This window comes from Ranitomeya variabilis, chromosome 2 (assembly GCF_051348905.1).
Source record: "Ranitomeya variabilis isolate aRanVar5 chromosome 2, aRanVar5.hap1, whole genome shotgun sequence".
Lineage (NCBI taxonomy): Eukaryota > Metazoa > Chordata > Amphibia > Anura > Dendrobatidae > Ranitomeya > Ranitomeya variabilis.
In genome coordinates this window covers 367,950,532-367,968,801 of record NC_135233.1, presented here as the reverse complement: position 1 = coordinate 367,968,801, position 18,270 = coordinate 367,950,532, and the positions used below count along the sequence as shown (strand labels likewise).

Sequence of the window (18,270 nt, the reverse complement as noted above, 5' to 3'; positions counted from 1 at the left end):
GAGTGCCTTTTTATTTTAATGTACGGTTCACAAAACCCCCTGTTCCTAGAAAATGGTAGACTATGCGTGTGGTTTTTTTTGTTAAAGGTGCCACTTCTTGATCGCATGTAGTGTTCTATTTATATTATATGGGAATTCAGGGATTTAGGAGAAAGTATCCGAAAACTTGTCTAAAGAGACAAATAAAAGCTTGTTCACGCGTCTTTTTTTTTTTCTGCAGCGGAAACTGTACCAGCAAAGTTTGCAATCCCTGAAGTCTCGTGCACGCGCTGCTTATTTCTTCCTTGCAGATCTGATGCAGTTTCAGATCCGCAGGCTGTCAATTGTTTTTATACCCAAATGAATGGGACAAAAAAAAAAAAAATGCACATATTTTACACAGTATTTTTCCTGCCAACAAATGCAGTTTTGGTGCAGAAATTTCGGCTGCAAATACATAACATGTGCCCGTGCGGTTCTGCGGCTGTCTGATAATCCAGAACATTTGGTAGGCGGCCTCTGTCGCAAATAAAAGGACAGACACAAAAATTCCGATATGACTGGAGTAAAGAACGTGACCAAGTAAGTCTACAAAAAGGTTTATTCATACACATGTCCGATGGAGAGACGACCATGTCCCCTCTATATGTACACAGGGATGGCGGGGCGGCTCACACTCGTCTGTCTTCGGCTTGCGTTGACTATAGGGGGCGCTGTTGAGGTCACTGCTGTTTAGAGCGAGGCCAAAACCGTCCGGTGATAGAACCTAATGACATGGACTGCCTCTTACTAAGCTGGGAGAGTTCTGCTAATCGCTGCTGCTCCTCCTGCGGGGAAAGAAGAGAAAATATACATATAATATATGCAAAAAGGGAACCACAGCCATGGACATTTGGTTGTTTGGAATATTGCCTAGTGCCTGCTGCCCATCCCCCATATTCTGTAAGGTATCAGGGTTGTGCACAATGCACGTCCCACTCTTTGTGCCACCGGATGGCGCTCTACCTGCTCCAGCTGCGTCTGTCGGCGTTTAAACGCTTCTAAGGGATCTTCCTCCAGGGAGTAGTTCTCCAGGACGGTGCGGACATCACTTACACCACTGGTTGCAATGGCTGCAGAGGGGGAGAATATAGAAATGATCAGATTTGTAGTGAAATCGATCACCTGCACTCAGGACGGCTGTATGACAGACACACTGCACCAGAACGCCAGCAACCGGGTCCGCGGCTTTCTAATGGCTATGGACAGGGCATCAAAAATAGGATTGCATTTCCCAAAGATGAAAACTTCATCAGTACCCATTAGTGTTTTCAGACTTGGAAAAAAAACAAACAAAAACTATTTGCAATTTGCTCAATGCATAGCGGTGCGGCACCAGAGGAAAAGGAAACAAGCGCCAGCGTACAGCAGAGCGGCACAGGCTGTAAAGTGCAAGTGTATGATGCTTTATTTTTTACATTTTTTAAAAGGGGTCAGCGATTCCTCATTCTCCTAATTTCAGTAACCATTAGTGATGAGTGAACATGCTCAGGTAAGGTGCTATCTAAGCATGCTCGGGTGCTAACAGTGTGTCTTTGGCGTGCTTGAAAAATATGTTCGAGTCCCTGCTGCTGTTAGGTAATCCCTGCATGTGTTGTGGCTGTCGAACAGCCGCGAGGACTAGAACATGGTATTGGAGCATGTCAAAGACACTCGGTCAGCACCTGAGCATGCTCAGATAACACCTTATACCTGCACATTCACTCATCACTAGTAACTATAAAGTAGGAATCCCTTAAACAGCCTGTGTCGGTCCAGCGTTAACACATCCCTGTGTGGCGGTTCACGTACACACCGGCCGTGGGTCTCCCGACAGCCTCATTTATGCCCATGAGGATGTGGAGTTCTGGGCATGACGGACGTGTCTCTGTGAAGCCCCTGTTTTCTAGTGAACGCACCAGGGTGGCTCGGTGGGTAACACTGTAGTCCTGGATCTCACCTGGCGTGCCATCTGCATGGAGACTACTTCCCCTCCTGACCCACGTTCCTAATAATCTGGGAGCTCCATATATCTACACAGGTAGGACGAGTCAGGACCGCACTTACTCTTCAGGAAGGCGGCGAGGTCGTAGAGCGCCCGGTCTTCAGAGTTTCCGTCCCACGACTTTATGGCCAGGCCGTTGTACGGCTGCAGCTTGAACGCTTCTCTGTTACAATCTACAATGACGACACGTGACGGGTCCCTGTTCAGACACGAGATATCCTGCGAACGGTAAACATGATGGGTGAGCGCGCACACAGCTTGGCGGAGGAGGTCGAAAATCACAACTGTCCAGGACTAGTATGTCGGCAGACCATTTGTGGGCAGGTAATTGATATCAGATTGAGGGGGTCCGGCACCCCCACTAATTAGTTTCCAGACGTGCCTAGCTCTGTACACTGGTAATGGCCGCTCACAGGTACAGAAACTTCGCTCTCATTGGGGTAAATAGGAGCCAGTACCCAAAAACAGCCACTACACAGTGTGTGGAGCCGTGGTGTTGGGGCTCAGTACGCCGCGTACTCGGCGACCACAAACCTTCTTACTGCTGATCAGTGGGGGTGCCGGGCATCGGACCACCACTGATCTGATTGGGATGACCTATTCAATGGATAGCCTATCCATATGGTTATTCTAAAGAACCCCTTTAAGATGGGCCATCATTGTAAAAAGACCCCTTCAGAGCAGAACGTGGCATTCATCATACTATGTGAACGGAGGATGAGATAAAGGATTGAGTGCGAATGCATTCAACATTTTATGAAGAGTTTACCTCTGGCTTTTCCAAGTATGTTGTACAAAAGTGGAGTTCCCCTTTAAGTCCAGGCTGACGGCATGTCGCCCTAGCTGAAGGATACAAGCTGATTGACAAAACTACATACAATCGATCCCTTTTACCTTCACGTGGTGCCCGTCTGAGTACCGGGTGGCATCTCGGAAAAGCCGATAGGATACGAATCCGTGAGGGTCTAAGCTGTCGATGAGGGGGAATGCGGTCTGCAGAACAGAGCACATTTTAGCAGCAGGTTACAGAAAGATATATATGTGTGTACGTGTAACATTAATGATAGCTGCACATGCTTGACAAGTCAGAAGATTACATTATTGGTGGGTATGAGACCCCAACTGATCAGGGTCCACATTGCTTAGCACCGAGATACAGGAGAAGCCTCCTGCATGTGTCCTATAAGGGTAGATGCTGTAAAATGCAAACTAGAACCACCCTAATAGGGCATAAGAAAATCAGAGGATTAATTCGGAACCTCCTCTCCGTGACCCAGAGCGAGGAGCCTGCAGGACACATGATGGTCGGATGTAATACTACATTTCCCTGGTAGCAGATATAAAGAAAAAGAAGGCACAAGACAGACGGCTTGCACCTACCATGCCAGTTTCGGCGGTAAATATAACAATTTCATAGAGAGGCGCCAGCTGCTGGAACAGGTTGTCGATGCCAGCTCGCTTCTTGAACCTCCATCCTGTTTCTAACTGAGAGCAGAGAACAAGATCAGAACGGGGAGTGGACGACACTTAACGAGAAGAAATTATACCCCCTTCCAAACCTGGACATGAACAGAGGAGGTCAGGTGCGGGTGCACGTACGCAACCAAGCCCATTCCACAACAACAACAAAAAATGGACTAAAAAGCCATAAAACACACACACACACACACACACACACACACACACACGCTCTCCTACAGCTATGTCGACAACATGTGTGAAAATTGACTAAGTCACAAAGGGGTTAAAGCGCCACCCTCGCCGATGGCCGTGTCTGGTATTGCGTCATTTAAGACCAGGCTCAGCTCCGTAAATTAAAAGCAGACGCTGATTTCCAATGGCGCACAACCCCATTAAGAGCGCGAGAACTGACGGAGCAGACTCACCGACCACTCTGGATGTAGCAGGACGTTCTTCAGCTCCAGGACCAGCGTGTAGGGCGGCTGGTAATACGGCTCTTTCAAGGGATCCGGTAGCAATTTGGGACTTGTCGGCTCTATGATCATCTGTAAAATGGAGAGAGAAGCGATATAATTGGGTGAACAGAGAACCCCAGGTGAGGGCAGAAGCGGCACAGCGGGAGTTCGCTCACCTGCCGATAGTCCTTGAAGTATTTGTATGTCCTTTTAATTTGCTGTAAAAATGGAGGATCTGCAAGAAGAAACGGGATGGGTGAAAAGGACTAGAACAACAAGTCTGCTTACATCCAGTAATGGTGCCCCTTTGTCTCCTGGCTGTGTGTGGTATTGCAGCTCAGCCCTATAATAGTCATTGCACTAACTGCTGGGAAAGCTATGAATACAAGATCATACGGGGCTTCACCACGCGGACCACCCCTATAATGAACCGATATCAGACATGGCTCTGTGCCTTTAGTAGCAGCCGTGAGTGGGATTACCGCTCGGCCCCAAACACATGAACGGTTCTGATTAGCGGGTCCATTACAGTCTACAGATCATAACTGGTGCTCTCAATATCTGCGGTGCCAATATAGGGCTGGTCACTGTCCCCCTACAGATTGTGCCGACCCCATATCTGGTCAATGGGTAGAAAGCAACTTGAGGAAATGGATCCATAGACGGCCAATCACTCATAATACCAAAACCGATTCCTGCCGACCCCCATACAAGCAGCACCTGTCCGAGGTGTATGGACCAGGGTACAGATAATGGAAATATCCGTGTACTCACCGCTGTCAAACTCATCGGGGATCTAAAAAAGAAAAGGTGAACATTAGAGAGCGATCACAACACGTCCCCATATGACAGATCAGGACCCGGCAGGACCCCTACAGGATTCATAAGGGCCTATACAATATTAGTGGGGGGGTCTCGCTCGATGCGAGGGTCACCGCCGCACAGTGAAGCTTTGTAGATCCATACTTGCATGCACGGGCCGGTATTTGCAGGGTAGTGCCCAGATGGCCACCAAATAGGACCCTCACACTTGGCACAATTCTGCAGAAGATGTGAGAGCAGGAACAATGGAGAAGTGTGCTGCTAAACACACACTAAACATCAAAGACCCAGGGGCACCGAGGAGGAGCGTGCCCGAGCCCCGGCCATAAGTGTGGCAGTCACAGCAAGGTGAGACCCTGCGCATATCAAAGGCCCGGAGAGGAAGCCAGGGCGTCAACAGGAAGCCACAGATGAAAGGGGCCGTAATGGCCACAGACAGAAGTACCTGCAATATGTTAGAAGACCAAACGCCTGGGGGGACAGTACAGACCCCTCATTCTCTCCATGTCATGTACTATCCTAATACTACGAGCGGCACCACGGCTTCTGTAGGAGTTCCTACCGCCCTCATCCTCTTATCCATTACCCTCTATGTTATGTCACCCCAGATTTACAGAGATTGGGGATATGTCCTGTAGGGGAATCATGGCTGCCCAGCCCGTCCTCCCCTCCACAGCTACGTGCACACGGCAGTCAAAATAACAGGTTTTCTAGTAGAGACCTTTCTTTGTGGAGTCCTTCCATTTTGAAAAGTTTTATTTTTCGGAAGAGTTTTTTTTGGCAGCGATTTGATTGGACGGTGCCCGGTTTGGAGAGTTTTCCCTTATGTATTTTTAATTTTCTTTTTTTAACCACCGAGATTTTTACCAAAAAAGTGGAAGAAAAATGCTCAAAACTCTGAACAATATGAGATGATTAGAGGGGTCGTCCAGGTTTGATAGCAGGAACGCCATTCTCCGGTATTGCTGGTGCGAGCGAGCAGCCCCATGACTACATGTAAGCGATTTGGTCATGTGGTCACTTCTATTAAAAGAAGTTGGGCGAGACCGGTCAGCACGTGACCGCAAGTCTGCAAATCACATACATGGAGTAATGCCACCGTTTGCTCCAGCCATATCAGTGTTTTTTTTTTTTTTTTAGGTGAATTCAGGACCGAAAAAGCGCCCCATAAAATGATCATCCTGCGCAGGATGTCAGCGCGATATTGCGCACGTCCTGACACCGCGTGCACGTAGACAAAGAGGAGTTTTTAGCGATTTTTCAGGCGTTGTTTGGAGTGGTCCCGCATCACACGGCAGAATCCGAATCCTCGGCGTGCACACATCCACATATCCCAGGACAGTGCAGCCTCCTGAGCGTGGGAACGGTGCAGCGAGCTTCCTCTTCACATAACCCTCCTAATAACAGTATAAAATGGCTGTATACCTTCTGTCCGACATCCTCCCCGGCATCAAAGAGGAGCAGGAGGAGGAAGCGGAGGCACAAGGCCCAGCATCAGAGAGGGACACACTTGTCACCTGACTGAGAAGTGGGCTCCATTATAGATCGTGTGTGATATTCCCACAGACCACGGGACTGGCCTGGGAACAGATCCCACACAGGAGGAGAAATAAAAGGTCTATGTCACTTTTAGAAAGGGTTCCTACACCTAAAGCCTGTAATCAACTATTGCCAAAAGCACACGCCAACAAGTTCTCATTTCGTCGATGCTTTACAGACCCCACAGAATTTGAGATTGTGCCACCGCTTCATTTGTTCTCCATGAGAATGCCAATACTGAGCGAGACCCCCGATGCCTGACATTAGGAAATAATTAATGAAGTAGGGGCACACTATCAGCCCCCGGCTCCTTTCTGATGGAGCATTTCAGACCCTTGTTCTCAAAGGCAGACCCCCAGCATAACACTTTGGTATTTCAGGGACGTATTTCACCAAGCCTTGTGCCAGTTTTGGTTGGCACCATGGAAGTTACAGATAAGAGTTGCGTTGGCTGATCACAAATTGGTCATATACCGTTCATCATAAGCTTGAAAAGCCCCCCATACGCCATATTATTAGGTGGCAGCAGGACCACTTAGGCGGCCCTCCAGGACATACAGCCCCTCCAGGACATACAGCCGAGCGCCTTATGTCCGGCTCCTTCACTTTTATGACATATCAATTAGTCGCGTTCTTACACTGATCTATGGCAGAGCAGCAGCTGGGACCCCCGGCCAATATGTCGCTGGTTTATGGACGGCACATGCTGCCCAATAAAATCTGCCTTCATGGTAATAAAAAAATAAAATCGCTGCACATAGATTACTATTTTTACACTCCACTTTCTCTGGGGTTTTGCACAACTTATTTGCTGTCATGTGGACTCCAGTGATATAGGGGGTTTAACCCCTTACTGACATCCGCGTGTGTCATCCTATGCGCCTGTGACAATTGTGGGTCACCGATGGACTGCTATAACAGCCGGGATCTGTTGAAGACCCCCCGTGCTTATTACGGAGCTCCCTTGAAATCCAGCCCATGGCCGAGTGTCAGAGTAGACCGTGATTTACACTCCATGGAGCGATACAGCGGCATCGTTGTATATGGCACAAGATGATCTCTAATAAAGTGAAAACGTTTAAAAAATCTGGAAAAAAAAAAAAAAAATTAATATTGCTCCCTTTTCCCCATTAAAAATAAAGATGGCAAAAAAAATAATAATGGGCGAGTATATAAAAATTAATCAACGCCGTAAAGACAAAAAAATGTATATTTTTTTTGGGTCTCTGCAATACCACGAAAAATGCTTATCACATCATGCTGGAAATTTTTGCGTAAGTTTTGTTTTTCACATTGACCCTCGCAGAGAATGGCGGAAGGTTCTGACACCCTGGAGGTAACAACCTCAGATGTGCCCAGAGTGTGTACTGCCCCCTAGTGCCGCGTAGTCAGCAAAGACAGTTCTTCATACAGGTCTATGCTGCCCCCGCAGGGAAAACAGCAGACTACAGGTAGATAGTTATAGAGTAAATGGAGAACCCAGCAGCCTTAACCCCTTAGTGACGGAGCCTTCCTGACAGGCCAATTTTTACAATTCTGACCACTGTCACTTTATGAGGTTATAACTCTGAAACGCTTCAAAGGATCCCACTGATTCTGAGATTGTTTTTTAGTGACATATTGTACTTAATGTTAGTGGTAAAATTTGTTCAATATGACTTGCGTTTATTTATAGAAAAAAAAACTAATTTGTCAAAAATGTAGAAAACATTGCAATTATCAAACTTTTAATTTTTGTGACCTTAAATCAGAGAGATATGTCACACAAAATAGTTAATAAATAACATTTCCACACATCTCTACCTTACATCAGCACAATTTTGGAAACATACCTTAAATACTCGAGTATAAGCAGAGGAACCTAATTTTACCACAAAAATCTGTGAAAATTTGACTTTCTGAACACAAAATTGGCTGGAATCGGGCGCCATGTCGATTTTGAAAACCTCCCAATGTACCTAAACAGTGGAAACCCTGCAACACAGCCCTAACCCCAACCACAGCTCTAGCCCCTAACCCTAGCTCCAATCCGAATGGCAAAGAATGGAAAAAAATTACAATTTTTTTAATTTTATTATTTTTAGCTAACTAAGGGGGTGATAAAGGTGGTTTGATTTACTACTTTTTTATTTTGATTATTGTGATCAGGTCTATCACTGTGATCAAAATGAACGAATAGGAAAAATCTATTGTTTCCAGGTATCGGCCAGCAGATCTCAGCAGGCACACCATTTTCTTCCAGGAAGATGATGCAGAGGGCCGGGGGACAGAGCAGGAGGATCCAGGGATGGAGGAGGTACCAAAATGGAACCCCATTTCTCTCTCCTCTGATATGAATGGAAAATCGGACTTTTTTTTGTGATTGGCGTTATTCGGTGAATAATGGCGATCATGTGACTGGGGAAGAGACCCCAGAGATTTTCCAACAATGGGTGGCGCTATACACTTATTTCTTAGTTTCGTCAAAAAGCGACGCTGAGGAATAAGCACCCTTAACTGCCAGCGGTCGTTAAGGACAAATCTAATTTTCGTTTTTTTTGCAATTTCAGTTTTTTCTTTTCCTCCCCTTCTTCTAAGGCTAGGTTCACATTGCGTTAGTGCAGTCCGTTCAACGCATACGCTAGCAGATTGCGTTAACGCAAGTGCCGAAAAAGATTGCGTTTATGCGATCGCGCTAGCGCAGATGCTCTATCTGTGCTAGCGGTGACGGACCCGAAAACGCTGCAGACTGCGTCCGAGGGTCCGTCACAGAATGACGGCACATCGCTAACGCATGCCGATTATGACATGCGTTAGCGATGCGCTACATAATGGCAGTCAATGGGTGCGCTAACGGATCCGTTACATAGCGTTAGTGCCGCTATGTAACGGATGCCGTCAGCAGATTGCCATTAACGCAATGTGAACCCAGCCTAAGAGCTGTAACCTCTTTTTTTTTTTTTATATTCGGAGCATGCGAGTGTCGCCCGATTTTTACGCACGTCTCCTAGAGAAGTCAACATTTCATCAGCCAAATACAGTAAATTCATGGCGTGACCCATCAGAATAGAATAGATATGTACATAGAATAGCCAGAAAGAGGTCAGTGACATATATAATTAGTATAGTCTGTGTGTATTTTAATGTAAAATGTATTTACCTAATAATTCAGAAAAAAAAAAAAAAGGACATGGGGGGCACCCCTATAATTAATAACCAGCAAAGGCTAGGCAGACAGCTGTCGGCTGATATTAAGGAAGGGGCCATGAACTTTCTCGTGCTAGCAGTGATGTCAGTGAGGTGAACGGAGTACTTCGCCTATAATTCATATCACCCAAAGCCACTAATGCTGCGCAGCTCAGTGTCTTTGCTGGATGCCAGGCTGAAAGCTTGCATCATGCCAACGTTCTAGATGTTGCAGAGCTAGACTTGTTGCGGGACACAATGGATTATCTTCTTGTTGGACCAGTGAGGAAAATTGTGCTTTATTATTTTTTGTTTGTCTTTTTACAGGTGACATGAGCTTCAGTGGATTAGATGTAAAGGGGGGTATAACTTTTTTTTTTTTTTAGATTTCAAATAAAAGGTGTCAGTTAGTGATGAGCGAGTATATTCGTTGCTCGAGATTTCCCGAGCACGCTCGGGGGGGGTCTCCCGAGTATTTGTAAGTGCTCGGAGATTTAGTTTTTGTTGACGCAGCTGCATGATTTACAGCTGCTAGCCAGCATGAGTACATGTGGGGGTTGCCTGGTTGCTAGGGAATCCCCACATGTAATCAAACTGGCTAATAGCTGTAAATCACTCAGCTGCGGCAATGACAACTAAATCTCCGAGCACTAAAAAAATACTCGGAGGACACCCGAGCGTGCTTGGGAAATCTCGAGTAACGAGTATATTCGCTCATTACTAGTGTCAGTGTTTTTATTTCAATTAAAGGACTATATTGTGGGTGCTTGTTATTTACAATATGACTATGGGGTTAGTAATGCGAGCATCTTATAGATGCCTCTCCAATGCTAACACCTAGGTTTTATGTCAGCTGCCAATACAAAGCTGGAATCAACCCCAATATTATTACCCCACTTGCCACTGCACCAGGGCAAGTGAGAAGAATGAAGCTAAATGCCAGAATTGGCGCATCTTATGGATGCGCCATTTCTGGGGTGGCGGAGAGCAGATGTTTTTAGTCTGGGAGGGGGAAAATAGCCTATTAATATCAGTCAACAGCTGTCTGCCCAGCCTTTGCTGGTTATTAATTATAGGGGGGTGTTTCAAACAGTCAGACTACCACTGATCTAAGAGTCATCAGCTATGCTGTGGAGAGGTGATAACTTTTGTCTCCCAGTTGGATGAAGTTATACTGGTCTTGTCAACAGCTACTGGGTGGAAACCATCACAAGGTTATATTCTCAGAGGGAACTATACCTTTAAATCCACAGTGCGGGTGTGTCTATGTATATTATATATAAACTTCTTACCTTATTTCCCGCCTCGTCTACTGCACTGCTACCTGCATCCAGAACACAGATCAGGTCAGAAGGACAAGAAAGGCGAAGTAACCCCCCAACCAGTGCACAACACAGGGTCCTCACCAAATGTATACACCATAAAGCCGCTCCCCAACACGCCCATGACGCCGGCCGCTCGGAGGACAAACTTTTTAGCCCTGGCTTTGTTTTCTTTCTGTTTCTTCTGCTGTTCCTCCGTTTCAGGATTACTCTGGGGGTCTTCAGTGGCCTGTGGGTGGGAAAAATAAAAAAGTAATTAGTCCACAAGAGAAAGGTTATGAGAGGGTGAACGTATAGGGGGAGCATGAGACACAAAGGGGGGCATCAGTATGTGGATATGAGGGGGAGAAGCAGAAAGTGACGGCCACCACAGCATCTGGGAGGAGGTGCATCTCAATACAGGGGGTGCAGATACTCAAACACAGAGGGGTGTACAGACACTGATGGCCGAAGGGCTGGAAAGAAAATCTAATAAGCAGCTGATTTGTGTCGGCTATAGGTTGAAGCGAGCAGTATATATCTGCCCACTAGACACAGGTCAGGTGCATGTCTCCTGTTGTGCAGGCAGGACCCCACCCGGCACCCCAAGCTCCACACGGTGCGCGCGCCCACCCGGCGCCACGAGCTCCTCACAATGCGCACGCCCACCCGGCGCCACGAGCTCCTCACGATGCACTCGCCCACCCGGCGCCACGAGCTCCTCACGATGCGCACGCCCACCCGGCGCCACGAGCTCCTCACGATGCGCACGCCCACCCGGCACCCCGAGCTCCTCACGATGCGCACGCCCACCCCGAGCTCCTCACGATGCGAGCGCCCACCCAGCGCCTCGAGCTCGTCACGATGCGCATGCCCACCCGGAGCCACATGCTCCTCAGGATGCGCATGCCCACCCGGCACCCCGAGCTCCTCACGATGTGCATGCCCACTCCTCACGCCCACCTGGCGCCCCAAGCTCCTCACGGTGCACTCGCCCACCCGGTCCCAACCCCGGAGCTCCACATGAGAAGCCCTGAGAATTGATTCGGACCACCACAGACCTTCTGGCTTGGCGCAATGTTTCATGTTCACAACGGTTAATCAAGTGAAGAGCCACAGAGGCCGGGGAGGTAGGAGGCCGCTCTCACCCAGGGGCCACAGATCACTGACTCCGCCAATGAACAGGATCCTGCAAATCGAATGGCGCCGGCTCTAGACATGAACCCTTCACGGATCCATGGAATAAACCCAAGTTATAAAAACTCTGCCTAATCACAGCCTGTTATCTGCGCTACACCCCTCCCTGTCACAGCCTAGTCACATTCTTTGCTTTCTCCCAAGACCCAGAACTTTGTCACTTTCCCCTCACCGTACCCAGATCAGGGCATGGATTTCACAGGACGATTTTGAATGACACCGTTCATTTTACCATAAAACGTACTGAAATTTAAAAAAAACCTAAATGCTGAAAAAGAAACCTGCAATTCAGCCATCATTTTAGTGTTTTTTCCTTATGTGGTGATAATATTGCTAAAAGAAAATTTTTTGTTTCCGTCGCCATTTTCTGAGACCGCCCGCAAACTTGTTTTCTGTAATCAGTTTTTATGTTTTTTTGTTTTTTTTTAATGGAATTGAGGTGACAAACACTCGTCAATTCTGGAGTTTGGATTTTCTCTTGGCGGCGCTTACTGATCGGGTTAATTTGATATTTAATAGCTCAGACTTTTACGGGCGCGGCGATACTGAACAAAAAGATTTGTTTGTTTTTCTATTTATAAACCAGCAAAAAGGGGGAAGACTTTAAATATTTTTTCCTCTGTTTTTTCACCCCAGAGAGGAGCTAAACCTGAGATTAGTAAGACCAAGGCCGCAGTGATGGGGGCTTCATCAGACCCCCTGGCTGTTACGACATTGGCTCCTTGTGATCGCGTCCTGGGGGTCCATGGGGGCCACACACCCCGCTCCATTGTCAGGAATGGTACACAGCTACATTACACAATATCCCAGGGAGATGAGCAGCTGCCAGAAGGGTGAGTGCCGCTATCCAGAGCAGGGGGCACATTACTATGGGGGGCACAGCAGATAGAAGGGGCGTGTGCACGAGTGACAGGGGAGGTCAGACAGGTGACAGGTCAGAGACAGGTCAGTGACAGCCCTCACCTCCTTCTGCTGGCTCCGCAGCTTGTCCTGCAGCACAGCCCCGGTAAGACTCTCCCCCGGGCCGGTACTCAGCTGCCGGCATCTCAGCACGGCCCGGCTTGACAGGAGTAACCGCACCGACCTCCCGCACGCAGGCACCAGCGAGACCGCCATCTTTCCTGGCACTGCGCATTGCCAGCCAATCCGAAGGAAGCCGGGAATATCCAGAACCAAATCAAAACTTCGGAGAGCCAACGGCCAATAAAACGCTGAAAGAGAGCAGCCAATAGGAAAAGGGGGTGTGTGTTAATTATTTGTCAGGGTTCGGCGACCATGTTGTGTGTGGCAGCAGAGTGCTGATACTACACGTGGGGGGGGGGAGGTGGCGCAGGTTACGGTATGATGGACGCTAATGTATGGGGGGCACAGGCCAAACAGAGGAAATAATATCGCTCCCAGGCAGGCACTCAGAAACTGCAATAGTGTGCCGAGCTACAGCCCCTCATAGATACAGCCACACTGTGTACAGAAATATCAGTGTATAGGGCTCTAATAATACCGTGTATGTTGCCAAATAGTGCTGCCATACAGTGTCACATTATATACAGGCGCTTCTCACAAAATTAGATTATCATCAAAAAGTTAATTTATTTCAGTTCTTCATTGCAAAAAGTGAAACTCACATATTATACTAGATGGTGGCCCGATTCTAACGCATCGGGTATTCTAGAATATGTATGTAGCTTACAGCCATGTAGTATATAGCACAGCCACGTAGTATATAGCACAGCCACGTAGTATATAGCACAGCCACGTAGTATATAGCACAGCCATGTAGTATATTGCCCAGCCACGTAGTATATAGCACAGCCACGTAGTACATTGCCCAGCCACGTAGCATATAGCACAGCCACATAGTATATTGCCCAGCCACGTAGTACATAGTACAGCCCAGGTAGTATATAGCACAGCCCACGTAGTATATAGCACAGAGCCACGTAGTATATAGCACAGCCACGTAGTATATTGCCCAGCCACGTAGTATATAGCACAGCCATGTAGTATATTGCCCAGTCACGTAGTATATAGCACAGCCACGTAGTATATAGCACAGCCCACGTAGTATATTGCACAGCCATGTAATATATTGCACAGCCACGTAGTATATTGCACAGCCACGTAGTATATTGCCCAGCCACGTAGTATATAACACAGCCATGTAGTATATTGCCCAGCCATGTAGTATATTGCCCAGCCACGTAGTATATAGCACAGCCACGTAGTATATTGCCCAGCCACGTAATATATACCACAGCCACGTAGTCAGGGGTGGGATTCAAATTTTTAACAACAGGTCCTCTAAGTCGCGGCGGCCGGAATTTTGGCCACGCCCATTTTCAATAACCCCGCCCATACTAATAAGCCACGCCCAGTGGCACGATTCTCCAGACTCTGAGAGTCTGGAGAATAAAAAAAAACCTCTCAGGGTGATTGGCAAAAACCTGGCCATAGTATGAGAGGTAAATTAAGGAAGTGGAAAATCCCTTTAATGTCTGTTTGAAATCTCAATTTTATTGGAGGAAATAATTTGCATAGATTTTAGGACTTATTGAACATGATGTAAAAATCTGCAATAAGTTATGGATTTCTTCTCAATTCCAACCTAAGCAAAGGGACGTTACAAAAGTGAAATACAACCTGCAGTGAACACGACCATGGATAGAGTGGGAATTCATGCTGTTAGGATGGGCATGCCACAATGTAAAAGCTGCTAATAATTTCCATACATCTATTACACCCACAGAATAGGTGATAACTTGCTGACCGGGGGGGGTCCGGCCCCTGGGACTCTCACTGAACCTGAGAAGGTGGCTGTGACATGCCCCGACAGAATGGCGTGGTGGCGACCCATGCATGCCACCCCTCCACACATTGGCTATGGGACTGATGCAGAAAGCTGAATGCTGTTCTCCTGAGGACTGGCTAATAACTTGGATTGTTGAGTTTAACCCTTTAAAGTTCTGTTCACATTGATGTTCGGACACTCCATCTGACTGTTCTGTTTAAGGAACAAACAGAATAAGTGACCCGCTGTATCAGGTATGCCAGTGGAGACGAGAGAGGCCTCATTGATAGTTATGGGGTTTGTTTGGATTTGGTTTCTTAAGGACTTTTTTCTGTTCTAAAAAAACCAGACCCAATCATGATCACTGGGGCCACTCTGTCAACAATGAGCACGAAGGATGCAGCAGATCACGTATTCCATTTATTGGTCCCTAAGACAGAACAGACACCGGGAATGTCGGCGCACCATGTGATCAGAGCCTTATTATAGGAAGATGGCAGACGCCCCCGTGCATTGCAGCTTGCGGAGTGCGGGCAGTGTAGCTGCACATCACATATTACCCGAACGACAGATGATTATCATGGATGCATTGTATACACCGTATCACCAAGCACAACCATCATTAGCCTGCAGCGAGGCAAAAGCATCATCCATACGGCGGAGAACAACAACTGCAACCACCGGTATAACCAGATACGTACACTCGTCAGTCTATCTACACAACATCAATATACAGGTCCGCTAGACACCTGCACATACGGAGGTCTGTAACTGGGGGCACTGACATTTCTCCACTTCCTGTCACTAACCCCAATGAAGAAAACTACCATCAGTTTCTCCCTAGAATGGAATGGCTGCTACCAGAGAACAGTAGAGCATGAAGGCCAGATCCTGCACACAGTGTGGAGAGGAGCACAGGCAGCCATCTTAAGGTACCGTCACACTAGGCGATATCGCCAGCGATCCGTGACGTTGCAGCGTCCTGCATAGCGATATCGCTATGTTTGGCACGCAGCAGCGATCTGGATCCTGCTGGGATATCGCTGGTTGCAGGGAGAGTGGACGAACTTTCTTTCGTCGCAACTCTCCCGCTGACACCGCTGGATCGCCGTGTGTGACGCCGATCCAGCGATGTCTTCACTGGTATCCATGGTAAACATCGGGTTACTAAGCGCAGGGCCGCGCTTAGTAACCCGATATTTACCATGGATACCATGGTAAAAGTAAAAAAAAACACTACATACTCACCGTCTGTTGTCCGTCACGTCCCCTGGAGCTTGCCGTACTGACTGTCTCAGCGCCGTCCGGCCGTAAAGCAGAGCCCAGCGGTGAACCTGCAGTAACAGCGGTTCACCGCTGGGCACCGCTGTTACGGCCGGCCGGCGCTGAGACACAGTCAGTGCGGCAAGCGCCGAGGGACATGAAGGACGACAGAAGGTGCGTATGTAGTGTTTTTTTTTTTTTTTACATGGGGACTTCGGCATCGCTGAAGACAGTTTCAGCGATGCCGAAGTCGCTTGGTCGCTGGAGAGAGCTGTCTGTGTGACAGCTCCCCAGCGACCACACAGCAACTTACCAGCGATCACGTCGCTGGTCGCGATCGCTGGTAAGTTGCTTAGTGTAACGGCACCTTTACATGATGCGGACAGTGATCAGCACAGCTGCAGGACAGGAGAGGTAACTAGTGACAGATCTGCTGCCATCACCATCATTACCAGGGGACGCTCCGCTCAGGGTCTTCTCCGCCCGGTGACAGCTGCGGCCCGAAAGGTGTGAAGCCCCCGTTCCTTGCGGTAGATCAAGGCCTCGCCGCTCGTACAGTCAGCGGCTGCATCCTCGGCAGGGTCCGGACCCCGGCCCTTGCAGGCTCCGCTGCGCAGCTGTTGTGGGTCCAAGCACTGACGTCTGTTACGTCATCACCCGGCGCGGGCTCTGGCGCATTGGTTGTAACAGTTGGCAGCGGGAGGGGACAGAGCCGTGCGCTGCCTGCTGTAGCCATGCGACCCCGGAGCGGCAGCCCGTCACGTGCCTGCTGTCAGTTGCTATGGCCCCGGGGGCGTGGCAACCATTTTCAATTACCGGAACGCTGGCAGATAGAAATTTTAGTAAACGGCTGCCCCGTACCGGGTCGTACCGGCTGAATCCCACCCCTGCACGTAGTATATAGCACAGCCCACGCAGTATATAGCAATGTGGGACCCATATCCCGGTTAAAAAAAAGAATTAAAATAAAAAATAGTTATATACTCACCCTCCGTCGGCCCCCGGATCTAGCCGAGGCGTTTACTGACGCTCCTCGCGACTCTCCGGTCCCAAGAGTGCATTGCGGTCTCGCGAGACCGCTACGTCATCTTGCGAGACCGCAATGTATGGACCGGTCACCGGAGCGTCGCGAGGAGCGGGAACGGCGTCGGCTGGATCCGGGGGCCCACGGAAGGTGAGAATATAATGATATTTTATTTTTTTTTATTATTTTTAACATTAGATCTTTTTACTATTGATGCCGCATAGGCAGCATCAATAGTAAAAAGTTGGTCACACAGGGTTAATAGCAGTGTTAACAGAGTGCGTTACACCGCGGCATAACGCGGTGTAATGCAGCCATTAACCCTGTGTGAGCACTGACTGGGGGGGAGTATGGAGCGGGCACTGATGGCAGGGGGGTAGGGTGCGGCCATTTTGCCGCCGGACTGTGCCCGTCGCTGATTGGTCGTGGCCGTTTTGCCATGACCAATCAGCGACTTGGGATTTCCGTGACAGAAAGAAAGAAGGACAGACAGAAAGACGGAAGTGACCCTTAGACAATTATATAGTAGATAGTGACATTACACACAGATGGATCTATTTCATGCGTTTATTTCTGTTAATGTTGATGATTATGGCTTACAGCCAATGAAACATAAAAGTAATTATCTCAGTAAATTAGAATACTTTCTAACACCAGCTTGGAAAATTATTTTAAAATCAGAAATATTGGTCTACTGAAATGTATGTTCAGTAAATGCAGTCAATACTTGGTCGAGCTCCTTTTGCATCAATTACTGCATCAATGCGGCGTGGCATGGAGGTGATCAGTCTGTGGCATTGCTGAGGGGTTATGGAAGCCCAGGTTGCTTTGATAGCAGCCTTCAGCTCGTCTGCATTGTTGGGTCTGGTGTCTCTCATCTTCCTCTTAACAATACTCCATAGATTCTCTATGCGGTTAATGTCAGATGAGTTTGCTGCCCATCAAGCACAGTGATACTGTTGTTTGTAGACCAGGTATTGGTACTTTTCGCAGTGTGGACAGGGGCCAAGTCCTGCTGGAGAATGACATTTCCATCTCCATAAAGCTTGTCGGCAGAGGGAAGCATGAAGTGCTCTAAAGTCTCCTGGTAGACGGCTGTGCTGACTTTGCTCTTGATAAAGCACAGTGGACCTACACCAGCAGATGACATGGCTCCCCAAACCATCACTGATTGTGGAGACTTCGCACTAGACCTCCAGCAGCTTGGATTGTGGCCTCTCCACTCTTCCTCCAGACTCTGGGACTTCGATCTC

General features: G+C 48.1%; 1 protein-coding gene across 2 annotated transcripts; it reads right to left on the bottom strand.

Annotated features, from left to right (window-relative positions):
• Nucleotides 1-562: 562 nt before the first annotated feature.
• On the bottom strand, nt 563-16,659 carry TIMM50 (translocase of inner mitochondrial membrane 50). 2 transcript variants are annotated; one of them, XM_077285893.1, is made up of 12 exons: nt 16,446-16,659; nt 12,906-13,153; nt 10,851-10,995; nt 10,737-10,768; nt 4,693-4,714; nt 4,095-4,153; nt 3,889-4,008; nt 3,383-3,487; nt 2,897-2,995; nt 2,065-2,221; nt 985-1,091; nt 563-806 (listed from the first exon to the last, which is right to left on the bottom strand). In XM_077285893.1, the coding sequence occupies exons 2-12, from the start codon at nt 13,056-13,058 to the stop codon at nt 702-704; spliced, it is 1,104 nt and encodes a 367-aa protein (XP_077142008.1). In that variant the 5' UTR covers nt 13,059-13,153; nt 16,446-16,659; the 3' UTR covers nt 563-701. The 2 variants fall into 2 exon arrangements, with proteins under 2 accessions (XP_077142008.1, XP_077142009.1); XM_077285894.1 differs by lacking the exon at nt 12,906-13,153 and having other exon boundaries at nt 16,446-16,658.
• Nucleotides 16,660-18,270: the final 1,611 nt, after the last annotated feature.